Source organism: Aethalodelphis obliquidens, unplaced genomic scaffold (assembly GCF_003676395.1).
Source record: "Aethalodelphis obliquidens isolate GAN/ISIS:26980383/991018 unplaced genomic scaffold, ASM367639v1 scaffold39, whole genome shotgun sequence".
Taxonomy (NCBI): domain Eukaryota; kingdom Metazoa; phylum Chordata; class Mammalia; order Artiodactyla; family Delphinidae; genus Aethalodelphis; species Aethalodelphis obliquidens.
The window spans coordinates 13,364,728-13,383,093 of record NW_020837983.1 but is presented as its reverse complement, the minus strand read 5'-3'; the positions used below and the strand labels follow the sequence as shown (position 1 = coordinate 13,383,093).

At 33.8% G+C, this 18,366-nt stretch overlaps 1 protein-coding gene across 2 annotated transcripts in view; it reads right to left on the bottom strand.

The window, feature by feature from the left end:
- Positions 1–18,366, bottom strand: part of RIMS2 (regulating synaptic membrane exocytosis 2) — a 566,417-nt gene that overhangs the window by 431,401 nt on the left and 116,650 nt on the right. For both annotated transcript variants that reach the window (XM_027131585.1, XM_027131586.1), the window contains exon 4: positions 5,737–5,947. In XM_027131585.1, the coding sequence (XP_026987386.1) occupies positions 5,737–5,947 (211 nt within the window). The remainder of the gene's footprint in view (positions 1–5,736; positions 5,948–18,366) is intronic.

Below are 18,366 nucleotides of genomic sequence, written 5' to 3'. Positions count from 1 at the left end.
CACTGAGCTTAATCCTTTGGAGGTATGATAAATCAAAAACTGTGTTCAGCAAATGTATGGACACCAAGGGGGGAAGCGGGAGTGGGGGGGGGTGGGATGAACTGGGAGATTGGGATTGACATATATACACTAATATGTATAAAACAGATAACTAATAAGGACCTACTATATAAAAAAATTAAATTAAATTAAATTTTAAAAAAATGTGTTCAGTATCTATTGTGAGCAAAAGCCTTCTTCTAGTACATAAGGCAACTGAGTATACGTAGGAAGATCCAATTTGAAAAGAGAAATTAAACTCATTATTCTTTTCATTTAGAATATAGGCCATATATATATATATATATATATATATATATATATATATGTACATACATATAAAAGGAATGCTTTCCCAAGTAAATTATGAATGAAAATTTTTTTTTATGTTTAGTCCCTAACATTTCCCTCAGATCTAAGAAAAAATATGAGAAATGTGGGGGTTACTCTCTCTGCTTCCTTTCTTCTTCCATAAATCATCCACATCAGGTTAATCCACAATATATAGAGTTTTATAGTTGATTACAATACAAAAAATGTTCAAGGGGTGTTCCAGTTTTTCACTGTACTTAACTTACTGACTAGAACTTTGCTCAGCATAAAGAGACCATATGTTAGAAACCAGAAAATATATTTTTAAGCAAACTATATTCAGATGTCATTACAGACTTCTGCTTGTGGCCTAAATGGGGTAGCAAGGGCTAGATTCCTTCATCTGCTTGAAACAAGCAAACAAACAAAAAATAGGCAAAATGTATGAAGAATGGTATTCAAGACAATGGACATCAGGCAAAAAAGGCCAGCTGAAATATGGGAAACAAACAAGATAAGCTCTAAAATTGCCCCAGGTTACTGTTTTGAGAGGCTTTCCAGGCAGCAGAGTAATACAGAGCACCTGAAACTCACTTTGGCAGACATCCTAAGTTGAAGAGAACAAACTAAGCCTGAGGAGGCCAACACAGCTAGCTTTCGTTGAACAAGTTATCAGAGAAGAGAAAGGTGAACAGAGAAAGAAAACTCCAGAGATCTACAGAGAGACCCTTCAAGTGTTCAACTTAGTAATGATCAGTGAGCATGAATGTGATTAAATACCCAGGAGTGGGGAAAAAAGATCATCTGAAAGAATTAGAGAAAACAGTAGATGTTCCTACCAGCTAGAAAAGAAAAACTCATAATCATGGGGTATTGGTTAAACTACTCAGGAAAGCCTTGCCTCTGTAGAAGAGAGTAATTAGCGCTAAACTGAGCACTGTTCCAGATCCACCTAACAAATCACAAAAGCAAGATACAAAAGTTAAATTGTTTCCATGTAACTTAACTGCATTCCAGAACAAAGCTCAAGGAGTTATAGGAATGAAAAAATATATAGCACCCAACAAAGTAAAATTTTCAATGCCTGACATTCAACATAAGATACTAGGCATGTAAAGAGTCAGGAAAACACATACCATAATGAGAATAATCAATCAAAACTAACCCAACACTGACAAAGATGTTAAAATTAGCATAGGAGAACTTCAAAACAATTATTAGAGAGTGTGTATTCTACACGTTCAAAAAGTTAACCAAACTGTGGAAGATATAAAAATGTCTAAAATTGAAATTCTAGACATGAAAACTATAATGTCTGAGGTGAAAAAATACACTGAATGGTATTAACAGCAGATTTGACACTGTAGAAGAAAAGATTAGTAAACCTGAGGCATAGAAATAAAACATAAACAAAATGAAAATGGAGAAAATTAAAATTTGATTTAATAAAAAAGAACATAAGTGAGCTGTAGGACAACTTCAAGCAGCCTAGTGTATGGGTAACAGGACTCCCTGAAGGAGAAGAGAGAGAGGATGGGCCAGTAAAAATATATGAAGAAAAAATTGACAACATTCTATACAGCCTATGAAAACTATAAACACATAGATCCCAAAAGCTCAAAAACACTACAAACACAACAAACATGAAGAAAATTAACAAAGAAACATCATAATTAAATTGCACGTAACCAGTGATCAAAAGGATATCTTAAAAGCAATCAGACAAAAAAGACACATTTTATATACAGAGAGATAAAGATGAGAATGATATTACAATTCTAATTGGAAACAGTGAAAGGGAGAAGGCAGTGAAGCAAAAATATTTAAAATATTGAAAGCAAATAACTGTTAAACTAGAATTCTATACCACGCAAAAATATCTTTTAAAAAAAACAAGGGCAAAAATTTTAGCATAAAAAGTTGAAAGCATTCATCACTAGCAGACTCGTACTATAGCAAATATTGAAGGAAATCTTTCAGGCAGATGAAATATGATACCAGACAGAAATATAGATCTACAAAAAGAAATGAACAGTACCAGAAATGGTAACAACACAAGTAAATATATAATATTTCTTTATCATTTAAAACTCCTTAAAACATAAGCCTTTTAAACCAAAAACAAACAGTGTATTGTGGGATTTATAAAACAGGTAAAAGTAAGCTATATGATACCAATAATATAAGTCCATAAGGGTAGAAATGGAAGTACACTATTGTAAATTCTTATACTATACTATACACCAAATGGTATAATATCAGTTCAGGTTGACTGTGATCATTTAAAGATGTATATTACAAATCCTTAAGCAATTAATAAAATAATAAAACAAAGAGCCAACGAAGCTACAAAACAAAGAGTCAACAAAGCTAATGAGCTAACAAAGCAGATAAAACTGAATCAAAAAAGTACTTGATTAATCCAAAAGGAGACTAAAAAAGAAATAAAGATCAGATGGTAAAAGTAGAAAAAGAGCAAAATGATATAATCAAACTTAACCATATCAGTAATCACATTAAATATAAATTATCTAAACACCCAATTGAAAAGCAGGGATTGTCAGATTGGCTAACAAAGCAATACCCAATTATATGCTGCCTATAAGAAAAGTACTTCAAATATGAAGACACAAGTTAGTTTAAAGTAAAAGAACAGGAAACATAAACAACGTTACTACTACCCAATAGAAAGTTGGAATGATTATAGTAAGATTAGACAAAACAGATTTCAGAGCGAAGAATATTACCAGGAATAAAGTCACTTAATAATTATAAAGGGGCCAATTATTTAATAGGATGTAATACTGCTAAATGTTTATGCACCTAAAAATAGAACTTTAAAATACATAAAGCAAAAGCCAATAAAACTGTAAAAAGAAATGGACAAATCCAAGTATAGTTATATATTTCCATACCCCTCTCAATAATTGATAGAATAAATAGGTAGAAAATCAACAAGAATATAGTAGACTTGAACAACTCTATTAAACAACTTGACCTATTGGACATTTAAAAACACTGTCAAAAAATAGCAGAATATACACCCTCTTCAAGTACACACAGAACATTTGTCAAAATAAACCATATTCTGGGCAATAAAATAAGTTTCAGTACATTTCAAAGGATTCAAGGCATACAAAGTATATCTAGGACCACAATCGAATTAAATTAAAAATCATTAACAGAAAGATCTCTGGAATCCACCCCCAATATTTAAAAAATAAATAACATACTTCTAAGTTATTCATTGGTCAAAGATGAAAAGTAAAATTAGGAAGTATTTCAACTGAATGAAAATGAAAAACAGCATATCAGAATTTTGGGGATGTCACTGAAGCAGTACTTAGGGGAAATTGACAGCACATGATGCCTATATTAGAAAAGAAGGAACATCTCAAAGCAATGACCTCAGCTTCCACCTTAAGAAACCAGAAAAAGAAGAGACAATTAATTACAGTTAGCAAAAAAAAAGAAATAATAAAGATCAAAGATGAAATCAACAATTTTAAAAATCAATAAAACAAAAAGCTGGTTCTTTGATAAGATCAATAAAATTGATAAATATCTGTCAGACTAAGCAGGGAAAAAGACAGAAGATGTAAATTACCAATATCAGGAATGAAAGAGTTAGCATCACTACAGATTATACAGATATTAAAAGAATGAGAATGGAATACTGTGAACAAGATGCTAATAAATTCAATAACTTATGAGAAACTAAACAAATTCCTTGAAAGATACAAATTACCAAAGCTCATTCAAGAAAAAAATAGATAACCTGAATAACTCTATATCTATTAAAGAAATTAAAACTGTACTTAAAAACTTTCCCCCCAAAATAAAACTGTATGCCCAGATGGCTTCAAAACATTAAGGGATAAATTATACTAATTCTGCAGAAACTCTACTAAAACATTGGAGAGGAGGAAATACTGCCCAACTCATTCTATCCAGCCAGCATTACTCTAATAAAATCAAAGAAAGACACTGCAAGAAAAGAAAACTACAGATATCAACCCTCATGAACACAGAAGCAAAAATTGTAAACAAAATTTTATCTAATCAAACCCATTAATATGTAAAAGATATAATCCATCATAACCAAATGGGTTTTATTCCAGGAATACAGAGTTGGTTTAACATTTCAAAATCAATGTAGTTCACCATATTAACAAAAAACATATAATCAATCTCAATGGATGGAGAAAAAGTATTTCACAAAATCCAACATCTATTCCTGAGGTAAACAAACAAACAAACAAAAACTCTCACCAAATTAATAATAGACAACATCTATGAAGAGCTGATAGCTAACATAATACTTAATAGTGAAAGACTGAATGCTTTCTCTCCAAGATAAGAACAAAATAGGGATAGCTTCTCTCATCACTTCCAATCAGAATTACACTGGAGTTTCTAGCCAATGCAACTAGTCAAGGAAAAGAAAAATAATCAGGTAAACCAGGGAGAAAGATAAGGACAAATAAAGAAAAGTTATTAGTTCTGGGCAAAACAAAACAATGAGAAAAGGGAAACAATGAGACAATGGAGAAATGAAATCACAAAGGGGAACAAATTCCCATAATTGTGTCTAAGTAATGTATGTAAAGACATCAGCTTCATATTTTTGAGCTACCTAAGAACTGAGTGATAAAATACTATGAAGGAGATAAATACAAATTATAAAGAACTTAGACAACAATTTAAAATACTGCTTTTACTAATTTCAACATAGCATTCTTTGGGAAATATTAATATATTCCCTAAAGTGGATGGATAAACTACAAAAATCTAGTACAGGTGTGAAACACAGCCTCAACATTTCTTCTTTAAATCCATAATCTAATGTTTATTTCATTAATGTTAAAACAAAAATAAAGAGTAAAGTAGCCTCAAAAGCTATAAAATTATGAAACACAGAATCTCAAAGCCATAAAGAGCCTCTTTCAAAAAGAAAGAAAACGGAGGCCAAAGGAAGAGCAGATCTACCAAGTTTATAAAATTATGTGAAGTAATCGAAAAAGCTGTGACACAACCCAAACATTAATCAGTTGTGTGACTTTAAGATGAATTTTAGTGTCTCTGGATCTGAGTTTTCTACACCTATAAAATAAGGAGTTAGGCCAATTGATCTCTAAATTCTCTTCATCTTTGAAAGTCTAAGACCCTATGATTCTAAACAAAATCATAAGCTAAAGAACATAAACAATGAGACAAATACCTTTTTAATTCAGAGGAAAATTTTTTTAATTATTTTATCTGAATTGAAGACACTAGGGAAGGTTCTTATTCATTGATTAACCTGAGTATTAATTTCAGCTGTCTATTTTATTCAAGATAAGCTTAAGTATAAGAGAATTATGAAGTGTAATTTTCATTCTGTACCTTGTTTGAGCGTAATGACACTCGACCTCCACAACGAGCACAGAACTTTGTTTGGCAATATGAACAGTTATGGCCACATCCATCAGCAAACTTTGTTTTGTGGCAGATACCACAGGTTGGAGCATCACCTTTCTGTTCTTGCTGCTGCTGTGATTCTTCTCCCATCTTCTTTACCTGCTCCTTATACATTTCAAACTGCTGATGAAGTTTTCTGCAGAGAACACAGATAAGAAAAATTTGGTTTCCTGATGTCTCAAAAAAAAAATAATTACCACAGTCTGTGGACACAATTTTATACCCAAAAAAACCCATAGGAGAACACAGAATAAAAATTTAATTTTCTGTTTATAGAATAACATCTTTTATGGCACATCACATCATAAAAGTGTAAGTAGTTCTGCCTTCTGCCTTCTGATATACATGCTAATTTAAGAAACAATACAATTAAGATACTTCTTTGAACTATAATTGTAAAATTTCTACCAACCATTTGCAATATATTTTCAATCATATACTGTAAAATATTTACAATGTTATTTTTCAACAGTTTAGCTTCACAAAAAGACTGATTTGACTTACACAGTGAAACCAAAACCTATGAACTTCAAATCATTGAGACAGACTCTCAATTGGAATGATCTTAAGAATCCAAACAGAGGGGAAAACATTGGATGAGTGGTCTCACTAACTGTTTAAATCTATTCAATAGTCTCGACATTAGTTGGCTGCAAAGACACTATGAAATATTAGAAGCCTACCAAATAAGGCTGTACAAATAAAAGTAAGGCCTTTATTTTTTCTAGTTAAAAATAAATAGTGATAAAACTTCTCACTTCCATTGTCTTTATAAAGGATAATTTAAAATATTTAGAACTATAATTTGGATTTATAAATCAAAGTTCCTAATCAGAACTAATGTTTAGGATTTACAAAGCTGTACATAATGTCACTCCCATCCTAGAAAGGACAAAAGGCTAAATAATCTAAAATATCATAACTTGTTTTGAGCCCTTCACAGAGTTGAGGTTATAAGGCAACCAAATAATCTAAACTCCAAAGAGCAACAAGCCCTTCCAAAGAGCAATGGGCCACACTGTTTCTCTTTTGGCAGAACACAGGGGAAAGAGGTGTTTCCTCTTACAATTAGGTAAGAGGAAATTCATTAAAACTTTAACAAATTGTAAAGGCCAAGTGTGGGCTAACATGACAGTTTGGAATAGCTAGGGGCCCAGACTCAAGGGAAGTTCACACTCACTCCCAAGCACTCTTCCACATACCTCCACTGGTTATTCATCAGGCATATTGAGAGCAGGGCATGAGAACAAAAAGAATCCTTTGGGGATGCACATATGCAGGTATAACAGAAGTGACTGACTAGTGGCTGCTAGGACACAGGCACATTTTCCCAGACTATTTCTCCTAAAAAAGCCAAAGCTATAAGCCACAGGAAAAGGGAGTAAACTCTGTCATCCCCAGGGCAAAGGTAAAGATCCATTGCAGCTAGGGAAAAGCTTGAAAAAAAACCCTCTTCCCATGAAAGAGGGACAAAAATCACCTTCAACCAAGATCTTATCCACTAATTAAAGGCCTTTTATCACTAAGGGAGGGGTGGAAACTCCTGCCCCAAACCATTCAGAGATATAAGGCACATTTGCTGCCACAGGAAGGAGGGAGTAAAAACCTTGAGCAAGCCTCATCCCTGAGGCCTAGGTTGACAAAGCCTGTTCAAAGACGGAAGATAGAACACACACAACAGAACACCCTGCCCCTATCACAAGCCTAGGATCAAGAAATACGCACCAGTTGTCTACCTCTGGGGAATGGGCAAGAACATGGGGAGAGACCCCCTCCCTCTGTGACATAAGTGGATAGGAATGGCTGAAGGGGTAGCAAAACAATAAAAACAAAACAAAACTTACAGTACTCCTGCATCCACCCCAAGCAAAAAGCAACAGTGGCTCACGTTAGAGGAATTTGAAGATAGTAGTACACTAAAGATAATGATGGCAACAGCAAAATCCAAACCTGTCTGAACCCCTGACTTGATTGGTGATTTAATCCCCAATACTGACAGTCTGACAGAAAAGGCATGCCAACTTTAAGGCATAAATACAACTCAAAAGCATGAGACTCAGGAAAAAAAACACAAGGAATAAACAACCCGTTGTCAAGAGATAATCACTACAAGTAGATTCAGAGATGACAAAGATGATAAGATTATCAGACACAGACTTTAAAATGATTAAAATTATTTAGGTAAAAGATATAGAGAAAAAAGGTGGACAACAGACATGAACAAATAGGGTACTGAAGCAGAAAGATGGAAACTGTAAGAGTCAAATGGAAATACTGGAAATAAAAAATATGTCCTCAAAGATGAAGAATTCCTTTGATGGTCTCATGAGTAGGCTTGAAAGAACTAAGGAAAAGAACAGTAAGCTTGAGAATAAGTCAATAAAAATTATCCACATTAAAACAGAAAAAAAAAAAAGTGTAGGAAAAAAAGAACATCCAAGGGACTTCCCTGGTGTTCCAGTGGTTAAGACTCCATGCTTCCATGCAGGGGGCATGGGTTCGATCCCTAGTCAGGGATCTGATCCTGCATGCTGTGTGCTGTGGCCAAAAAGAAAAAAAAAAAGAGAGAGCATCCAAGAGCTAAAATGATCTAACATGTAAAACTGGAGTCCCAGAAGATGAAGAAAGAGAAAACAGAACAAACAGAACAGAGGAAATACTTGAAGGGATAACGGCCATGAATTTTTCAAAACTAATGAAAGGCAGCAAATCACAAACACATGAACTTCAGAGAATCCTTTGTAGAACAAATACCACACACACACACACACACACACACACACACACACACACACTTTTACACACATCATAGTCAAACTGCTAGAAACCAAACATAAAGAGAAAACTATAAAAGCAGCCAGAGAAAATAACATATTATTAACAAAGAACCAATGATAAGAATTACAGAAGATTATTCTTCAGAAACCATGCAAGTTAGAAGACTTTGGAATGACATCTTTATAAAGCACAGACAGGAAGTAACAAAAAAAAAAAAAAAAACCTATCAACCCAAGATCCTATATGCAGTGAAATTATGCTTAAAAAAATGAAGACAAAATAAAGGCTTTTTCAGGCAAAGAAATGTTAAAGGAAGACCTTAACTGCAAGGGATTTGAAGTAAGTTCTTCAGGCAGGAGTATGATACTCCTTGGAAGTATCTTATGGAAAACCAGACCTAGACATAGAAATAAATGCTTATGTCAAAAAGAAAAAAGTCTCAAATCAGTTTCAAAAAAAGAAAAAGGAAAGTTAAACCCAAAGAAAGTAGAAGGAAGGAAATTTTAAAAGATTAGAGAAGAAATCAATGAAACCAAAAACTGATTCTTTTTAAAATAGAAACAATAGAATTGATAAACCTCCAGCCAGAATGATCAAGGAAGAGAGAGAGAGAAAGAAAGAGAGAAGATGCAAATTACCTACAACAATGATAGAGGTAACATCACTACAGACTCCACAGTTAAACAAAATTAAATGTAAAAGATTATAAGAGAATATTACAAACAACTCTATGCCCACAATTCTACAACTTACATGAGAAACAGACCATCTTCTTGAAAGACAGAAATAAGTACACCTCACTCAAGAAGAACTAGATAGCCTGACAAGTCCTAAAGCTATTAAAGAAATTTAACTCATAGTTTAAAAACCTTTCAAAAATAAAACTCCAGTTCTCCATGGCTTTATTGATGAATCCTGCAAAATATTTAAGGAAGAAACAATACCAATTCTACATAATCCCTTCCAGAAAGTAAAAGTGAAAGAAACATTTAACTAATTTCCTAAGGCCAACATTACTCTGATACCAAAACCATACAAAAATATAATAAGAAAAGAAAATTATAGACAAATATTCCTCATGAGAAGGTGCAAAAATCCTCAACCCAACATTAGCAAGCCAAATCCAGAAATATGTTAAAGAATAATACATCACAAATAGGTGATGTTTATCCTGGGAATGCAAGGTTGGTTCCACATTCTAAATTCAAGCAATATAATTTACCACATTAACAGATTAAGGGGAAAGAAACATATGATTATGTCAAAATATGCTGAGAAAGCAGCTGAATCAGCAAACTAGGAAGAGACAGAAACTTCCTTAATGCAATAACAGTATCCACAAAACACTCTACAGCTAACATCATATTGTATTTGAAAAACTGAGTGCTTTTCCCCCTGAAATCAGGAACAAAGCAACGTCTCCTCTCTCACTACTCCTAACCAACACTGGACTGGAAATCCTAGCTAATGCATCAAAGCCAGAAAAAACAATAAAAATTAAAGCCATAGAGATTGGAAAGGAAAATTTTTAAACTGCACAGATGGCATAATTGTCTATGTATAAAATCCCAAAGAAACTATAAAAAAATCTCCTATAATAAATAAATGAGTTTAGCAAGTTCACAAGATACAAGCTCAATATACAAAAAAAAATTGTATTTTTATATACTAGCAATAGACAGTTGGAAATCAAAATTTTAAAAAGTAATCTGCAATGGCATCAAAAAAAAATAAAAGACTAAGGTATAAATCTAACAAAATATGTGCAGGCTATCTTTGGTAAGAACTATAAAACACTAATAAAAAGAATCAAAAGAGAGATCTAATTAATAGTAGAAATATACTGTATTCATCAATGAGAAGTCTCAATATTGTTAAGATACCAATTCTCTACAAATTGATCTATTGATTCAATGTCATCTCAGTCACAATCTCGGAAAGAATTTTTTAAACAAATCGACAAGCTCAATCTAAAATTTGTATGGAAAAGCAAAACTCTCAGAATAGGCAGAATATTTTGAAAAACAAAAAGACTGAAGGACTCACATTACCTGATTTTAAGACTTAACTAGAAAAGTTACAGAAGTAATCAAATATTGGCAAAGGATAAACACGCATACAATAGAACAGAATCGAACAGAGTCCAGAATAGTCCAACACTTAAATGGTCATTACTTTTTTAAAAAGATACCAAGGTAATTCAATGATAAAGAATAACCCTTTAAAGCAAGGGAAAATTCATGTGTAAAAAAAATAACTGGAAATCCATGTGTAAAAAAATGAACCTCAACTCATACCTCACACCTATACAAAAATTAACTAAATGTATTACAGAACCATAAACAATAGATTACAGAACTAAATAAAATGACTGTAACTATAAAACTTCTAGATGGAAACATTGACAAAAATGAGGCCTTGGGTTAAACAAAGACTACTTAGCTAGATTAGACAAGCATATCTTCAATAAAATCTAAAAAGCATGAACCAGAAAGCAACCAATGGCAATATATAAATGAATGAGCATAGCTGTGTTCCAATAAAATATTATTTATGGACACTGAAAACAGGCAGTGGGCCAGATTTGGCCTATGGGTCGCAGATTGTCCACTTTTACATGATATGATTTCATTTATATAACATTCAAAAAGAGGCAAATTATTACGACAGAAATCAGAACAATGGTTGCTAGGAGCTGAAGTAGAGCAAGAGGATTAACTACAAATGGACACAAGGAACGTTTGGAGGTGAAGGAAATAGTCTGTCTTGATTATGGTGGTAGATATTTAACTATGTATGTTTTCCAGAATTCAGTGAAGTGTATGTTTTAAAGGTGAATTTTACTGCAAATAAACTATACCTCAAATAAGCCTGACTTTTAAAAAAGTTAGTTTCAAAGTGCTAACCTAAAGTCAGTAGGTAAATTAAAAATAGATCTATGTAAGTCCTTTTACCTACTTAACCACAAAAGCAGACTTCCTTTTTCACACCTAATATTAGTAAATTCAAATAGCCGTGCCAGTTTTCTCAATTTTTTTCTATAACTTCAGACAACATACTGTTTTTCCCTGATGATCTCCCACCAGGTTTAAGTGAATCTCTGTTAACACAAAATAAGCACCACTACGGAAACCCAAGCTCATAAACATGTACCAGAGCAAGGATGATTTTAAGTGGACCACTGAATGAACTCTGCATCATAGCTTCTCTCAACCATTTAGAAGAACTATCTTTCTATAGGTGAGGTATATTATACATTTCTACTGTATACCTGTGTACACACTTATGATCTCTGGCATATCTTTCAGCACATGGCTGAACCCCACTGGGAAACAGAGAAAGAAGAAGAAAATTAGAGTAATGTTTTGTTTTGGTTCTAGAGGCACTGGAGTATTAGGCAAGTTACCAAGTCACATTGGAACAAAAAGCAGAAATCTAGTTAAGTCAATTGTTGTACAAAATAGTGCCTCAAGGGAAGTAGAAACCCCATTTCACAAACAGGGAGAAGGCCAATCACATTAGCAGAAAAATTAGTAATTATGTATCCCAAAGTGCTAGATTAGAGCTATTTAAAACTCTTTTACATAACAACTGTAGTAATCCCAGAGACTACAGCATTATTAGGGCTGTAGGATGGGATCAAATCTTCCCAGCTGTAGGCAGCAAAGAGAGAGAGAGAAGCCGAAATTCAGATAGGACTAGACTATAACAGCTTGAGGCGATAAGAGAGGACTTATACAGAGATTTTGTGTATTCATCCTTCCAGTCCTATAAAATGAGAAACTACCATATGTAGAAGTGGTGGTGTGCAGGCAGATTTGGGAGCTAAATTATATTCCTTGCCAAAAAGAGCATTTCTTCCCTTCCCATTTATAAATATGCCAAATTCTATCTCTGCTTCCTCACCCCAGTCACTCTTCAATCAATCTAATCTAATTTCCAGTCTACTTCTTAATTCTCACAAAGTTTACCAAGGATCTCCCTGTATCTAAAACTAATGGACAAATTTTTTAGTCTCCATCTTACTGAGTTCTCAACAATACTTGAAATTATGTTCACATGCCCACTGGGCTTTCATTACACTCTCCTGGTTTTCTTCCTGTATCTGCCTTTCATTTTCTCTCTCCTTTGAAGGTCAAGACTCAGGCCCCTCTTCTCTTTTCATTCTATGTCTTCTTAGGCAATCATACCCACACCTAAGACTTCAATTTCCACCTATATATAAATTACTTATAAATGTAAATCCTCAGCTCAAACTTCTCCTCTGAGCTTCAATATTCAATTGCCTACTTGACATCTCTAAATATTTGGAAGTCTCAGTGCCAGTTGGAATTCAGTGCGTATCAAAGCGAACTCCTAATTTTCCTATTAAACTAAATTCCCTGCCAGTGTTCCTGCCAGTGCACAATTTCAGTGAATTGTGCCACCATTTAATTATGCAGGCCTGAAATCTAGAATTATTCTAGAAATATCTCCCTCCTTCAAATGCATAATTAATCTAAGTCCTTTCAACTTTACTTCTTAAATATGTCTTGAATCCTTCCGCTTGTCTCTGAATCCATTGTCAATACCATAGGCCTTGTTACCATCAATGCCCACCTAGCCTCCTGGCTAGGCTACTCACATCCACACTTCTCCCCTTCTGCATACTACAGAAAAATTATCTTGTCATCTCACTGCTTAAAATACGCTAATGGCTTCTGATTGTTTTTAAGAAGAAGAAAAGTCTTCTTATGAAGACATACAAAGCCTTGAATGTTCTCGCACACATTCACCCCTTCAACCTCATTTTTTGCACTGCTTCTTTCCCCTCTTTCAGCTAAAGCCACTCACCCTTTAGACTCACTATGGTGCATCCATTATAGGGCATTTATATTTTATACATGCTCTCGCTTCCTCCTAGGATAGATTACAATGCACACCTTTTTTTAAATTTTCTTTCTTTCTCTGTTTTTAAACCGTAGGTATCCAAAATAGAGTTGATCATGAGCTTGGTTGCACTGATCCATGCTTGGCTCCCTTTTTAATTAACTATTTTCCCTTCCCCGATGTGACTTCCCTTCCCTCAGGAACCAGTCTTTACATTTTTATATTAAAATCTAAATAGAATAAACAATAGCTAATGCATATGGTGCTTATTGTGTATCAGGTAGATAGGTACTATTATAAATATTCTACTATTATTGTATTCTACAGAGAAGCTATTTTTACTTACAGTCACACTGCTAGTAAGTAAAGCCAGATACAAATTCAATGTTGCTGCAGAATCCAAGCTCCAACAACTGTAAGTTTACACATTTTAATGGCTGTATAATGTTCCTTATTTACATTTTATTCATCCCTTTATTTTTTAAAAGTTGGCACTTTATTCTGAAAAAGAATAGATTTATATATATAACTGAATCACTGTGCTGTACACCTGAAACTAACACGATATTGTAAATCAACTATACTTCAATTTAAAAAAGAATTAGTAAATAAATAAGTTGGCCCTTTATAATTCATTACTGTATATTTCCAATAAATTGTAATATTTCTGTAATGAGATATTTATAAACACATATGTTTTTCTCTGAGATATGTATACAGAAATATAATAGACATACTCAAGTTCACTAAATATTTCTGAACTTCCCTCCAAATGGCTTAACCCAGTTAGCACACCTGCAAGCAGGGTATGAAGGCTCCAGTTTTCTCTTACCCTTGCCTATACATGATATTATTTAATTTTTTAAATTTTGCAGCTTGGGTAGATATGAACTGATGTTTTATTTTTTTAAGTTCACATTTTTCTGACTCCTAATGAAGTTCAGCCAGTTGAACTGCCCTACCTGTGAACTACCTATTCCTGCCATCCTTTACCAGAACTCTATTGGTTTTCCTGGTGGGGCAGGGGCGGGGTGGGGGGGTTATGGGGTTGTTTACTTGTTTTTGCTGATTTGCAGAAGAACCCTGTAAAGCCTATATGTTAATTCTTTTTAAGCTGAGCATAGCAAATGTCCTAGTCTGACAAATGATGGCTAATTCTATTCTTTGTTCAGCAGAATTCTTTAATTTTGTTGCATTCTAATACATCAGTTTCTCCCTGCATGGTTCGTGGTTTTGGTGGCTGGCTATAATAAAAATCCTTACTTACCCCTGAGTCAGTCACAAAAAATTCTACAGTTTCTTCTAATAGCTTTATAATTTTGCCTCTCACATTTAGGCTTTTAATCGATCTAAAGTTTATTTTTATATGTGATGTGATGCAAGAACTTAATTTTAAGCTTTTGCGTATAGAGACTCTATTTTCCCAGCACCATTAAAAAGACCATCCTTTCTTCCCCTGATTTGTGATAGCAATCTATCATATACTTAGTTCTCACATGTGCAAATGTCTATTTATGGACTCTGCATTCTATTTCATTGGGATTTTTGTTTGTTCCACTCCAAAACAACACTGTCAGAACCAAACTCCAAATACAATGAAAGGTCTAAACAATCTTAAATATATAAGCTTACATATTTAAGTTTATAAATATAAATATAAAGGTAAATACATAAGTTTCCAGTGATGTAAATCAGAGGTAAGCAAACTTTTTCTGCAAAGGTCCAGATAGTAAATATTATAAGCCTTGTGGATCATAGGGTCTCTGTCACAGCTACTCAGTTTTGCCAAAGGGATGTGAGACAAGTCATAGATAAACAAATAAATGAGCTTGACTGTGTTCCAATAAAAGTTTATTTACAAAAACTGGCAGCAGGCAGGATTTGACCCACAGGCCATATTTTGCAGATCCCTGATACAGATAAAAGAGTCAAAGGTGTACTCACATTTAATTTAAAACTTTTATGACAAATAAATATTTAAAAGACATATACAATAATTTATCAATTTAGAAATATTGCTTTTTCCACTTTCTTATTTCAAAAAGCTGTTTTATCCAACTTTTTCATGTCTATTTTCTCCATCCTCACCAAAGCAACTCATTGAACTGTTTTCCAAAGTAAAATTTCTTCACTTCTGAGTTCTTTAAGAAAACAGAAATTTTTCAATCTGTTAGCTCCTAGTACTCCTGCTGTGCCTGGTAATTTTATGCCCAGCCACATAGCTTTTTGTTGCTGTTGTTGTTTTCCCATACATCTTACAAGTGTACTTTCATGATTTCCATAACACTGACTTTCATTAGATGATGAGTTTGAAGTTGTGCTTTCTACAAGTTCATGGCATGCAGTTATAAAATGTGATCATTAAATGCAGTCACACACATTATAGAGTGCTTTTCAAACTGCAGAGTACAACCCAATATAAGGACATAAAATCAATTTAGCAGGCCAAGACTCATGATTTTTAATGAAATAGAATAGATCATAGCATTGGAAAGAGTGCAAGTAAGATTTCATATATCTTGTTTCTATTACACATATATATGTATATTTCTATGTAGGTATGTGTATACTGGGTTATAGTGCAAAATATATTTCTTTTTATGGATGGAAGTTTTTTTAAAAAGTATAAAAGCCACTGCTTTACTAATCCGCTGACAGAACGGACTAATGTCCTTTTATTAAAAAAAGAATAGGGCTTCCCTGGTGGTGCAGTGGTTGAGAGTCCGCCTGCCGATGCAGGGGACACAGGTTTGTGCCCCGGGCCGGGAAGATCCCACATGTCGCTGAGCGGCTGGGCCCGTGAGCCATGGCCGCTGGGCCTGCGCGTCTGGAGCCTGTGCTCCGCAACGGGAGAGGCCACAACAGTGAGAGGCCCATGTACCGCAAAAAAAAAAAAAGAATAAACATATGTCATATAGATGGCCACCCCAGTCACAGAGCAGGTCTCTCCTCTGAACTTCTAAATAGCTGCCTAAGTGACTATTACAACTCTACTGGTTTTCTAAAATCCAAATCTGATCATATCACCCTGTTCCTCTCCCTGGAATGCCTTTTCTCCCTCTCTTGGCCAGATGCAGGGGCACCAAAACATCAAACAGTAGGGCATGCTCAAGAAACGGTATCTATAGCATTATCAAATAAATAAATGGGAAACTACAGACATAGACACCCTGACATAGTAACTAGATTTAACGTTTGAAAATATTTTTAAATAGCTGAAGTACTTCACTTTCACAAATAACTACAAAATTTTCCAAAGTAGTAAGAAAAAATAATGGCATCAGAATGTATATCACAGCACTATTCATAGCCAAAAACTGGAAACAACTGCAATGTACAGAAATAGTAAAACATAAATGAATTGTAGTATTTTCAGATACTAGAGTACCATACAATCATGAGAATGAATGAAATACAACTATATGCAATCATATGAGTGGATCTCACAAACACATTAAGCAAAATAATATAGCACAATATACCATATGATTCTATTTGTATGAAGTCTAAATATAAGTAGGCAAAAATAATATGTGGTGCTAGAAAAAATTCAAGATAAAAGCCACCCCCTGGGGTGGTAGACAGTCCTCCCTGGAAGGAAGCATAAGGAAGAGATCCTGAAGGGCTGGTAATGTTCTGCTTCTTGCTTTCAGTGATGATTTCCAGATATATTCACTGTCTGACAATTCAATGAGCTGTATATTTTTCAAATTGTGCACTTTTCACTACATATGTTTTAATAAAAACTTTACTTGGCAATAAACACTTTGGTAATTTTTATCAATTTTTCTAAATGCATTTTCTGAACAAGCAATCTATCATCATAATTTTTCTTTATTTATTGATCGCTTTTTTGAGCCAAAAGGAATTTAAGGTGGTTCTAAGATACATGACAAATGCAGTCAATTTTAGACCACTCAGGTTGAAGACTATCTATGTTGGACCTGGAAACATATTTATGTGCAGGAACTGCCTTCACTATTTCACAAGTCCATATCAACTGCTTTGACCAGTCAAGCGCCAATAAGAAGTACATAGCTTACAAGAAAACATCTTTGTCCATATCATCCTCAAGCTTAAGAAAAAGTAGAAAAAAAACAAGTGGAATTTTTTAAGTAAAATTAACAATATTCTCAATGACCCTTCAATTTCCATTGTCATTAGCCTTCAAAACAATAAAATCAACTTTTGGGGAGATCTATCAGCTTTCCCTTATAAGTTGATAATAGGCTGCCCAGGCATTTAGTATTTCACTTCTGACCCTAGAGTCAGCGTTATTGCAAGTTAACATGATTAAGCACAGCAAAGGAATCATGTGATACACTTAGTCTTAACATCAACAGGTACAAGCAGGATTTCCAAAACATCCTTCTAAGGAACACTCTATGACCTGAAACCTACAGATTTAGTCTTCTGGAAGAGATAGGACAGAAAAACTACCTCAGGATTATGATGGAAAAGACTGTTAATAAGTCATGTTAACAATTAGCACTTCAACAAAAGCCTCAAAATGTTGATCTTTGGACTTATGTTTCACAACTAAAAAGACACAAACAATTTTGCATGGACTGTTGGAAATCTGCTCCATCAGGAGACCTTAAATAAAAGAGTCTTAAGAATCCCCAGAAACAAATGGTCTTTGGAGAGAAAGAGCTAACCAACGACTCTTGGATCAAACAGATGACAAACCAAAGTAGACAGCTTCCATCCAAGAACAGAAGAATGATTTTCTGGTATCTCGCTCCTCCCTTTAAAAATTATTTTGTTTACTCTTTATCCTATTTATTATTGTACTTTGTAATCTCTAATGTTCAACTAAGGGTTTCTCAGTATGCTTTCATAATATTTTCACTGTTAACCTATTTTTAATCTCCTTTCACTGCCACCTAAGAGAATACAAAGAAATCT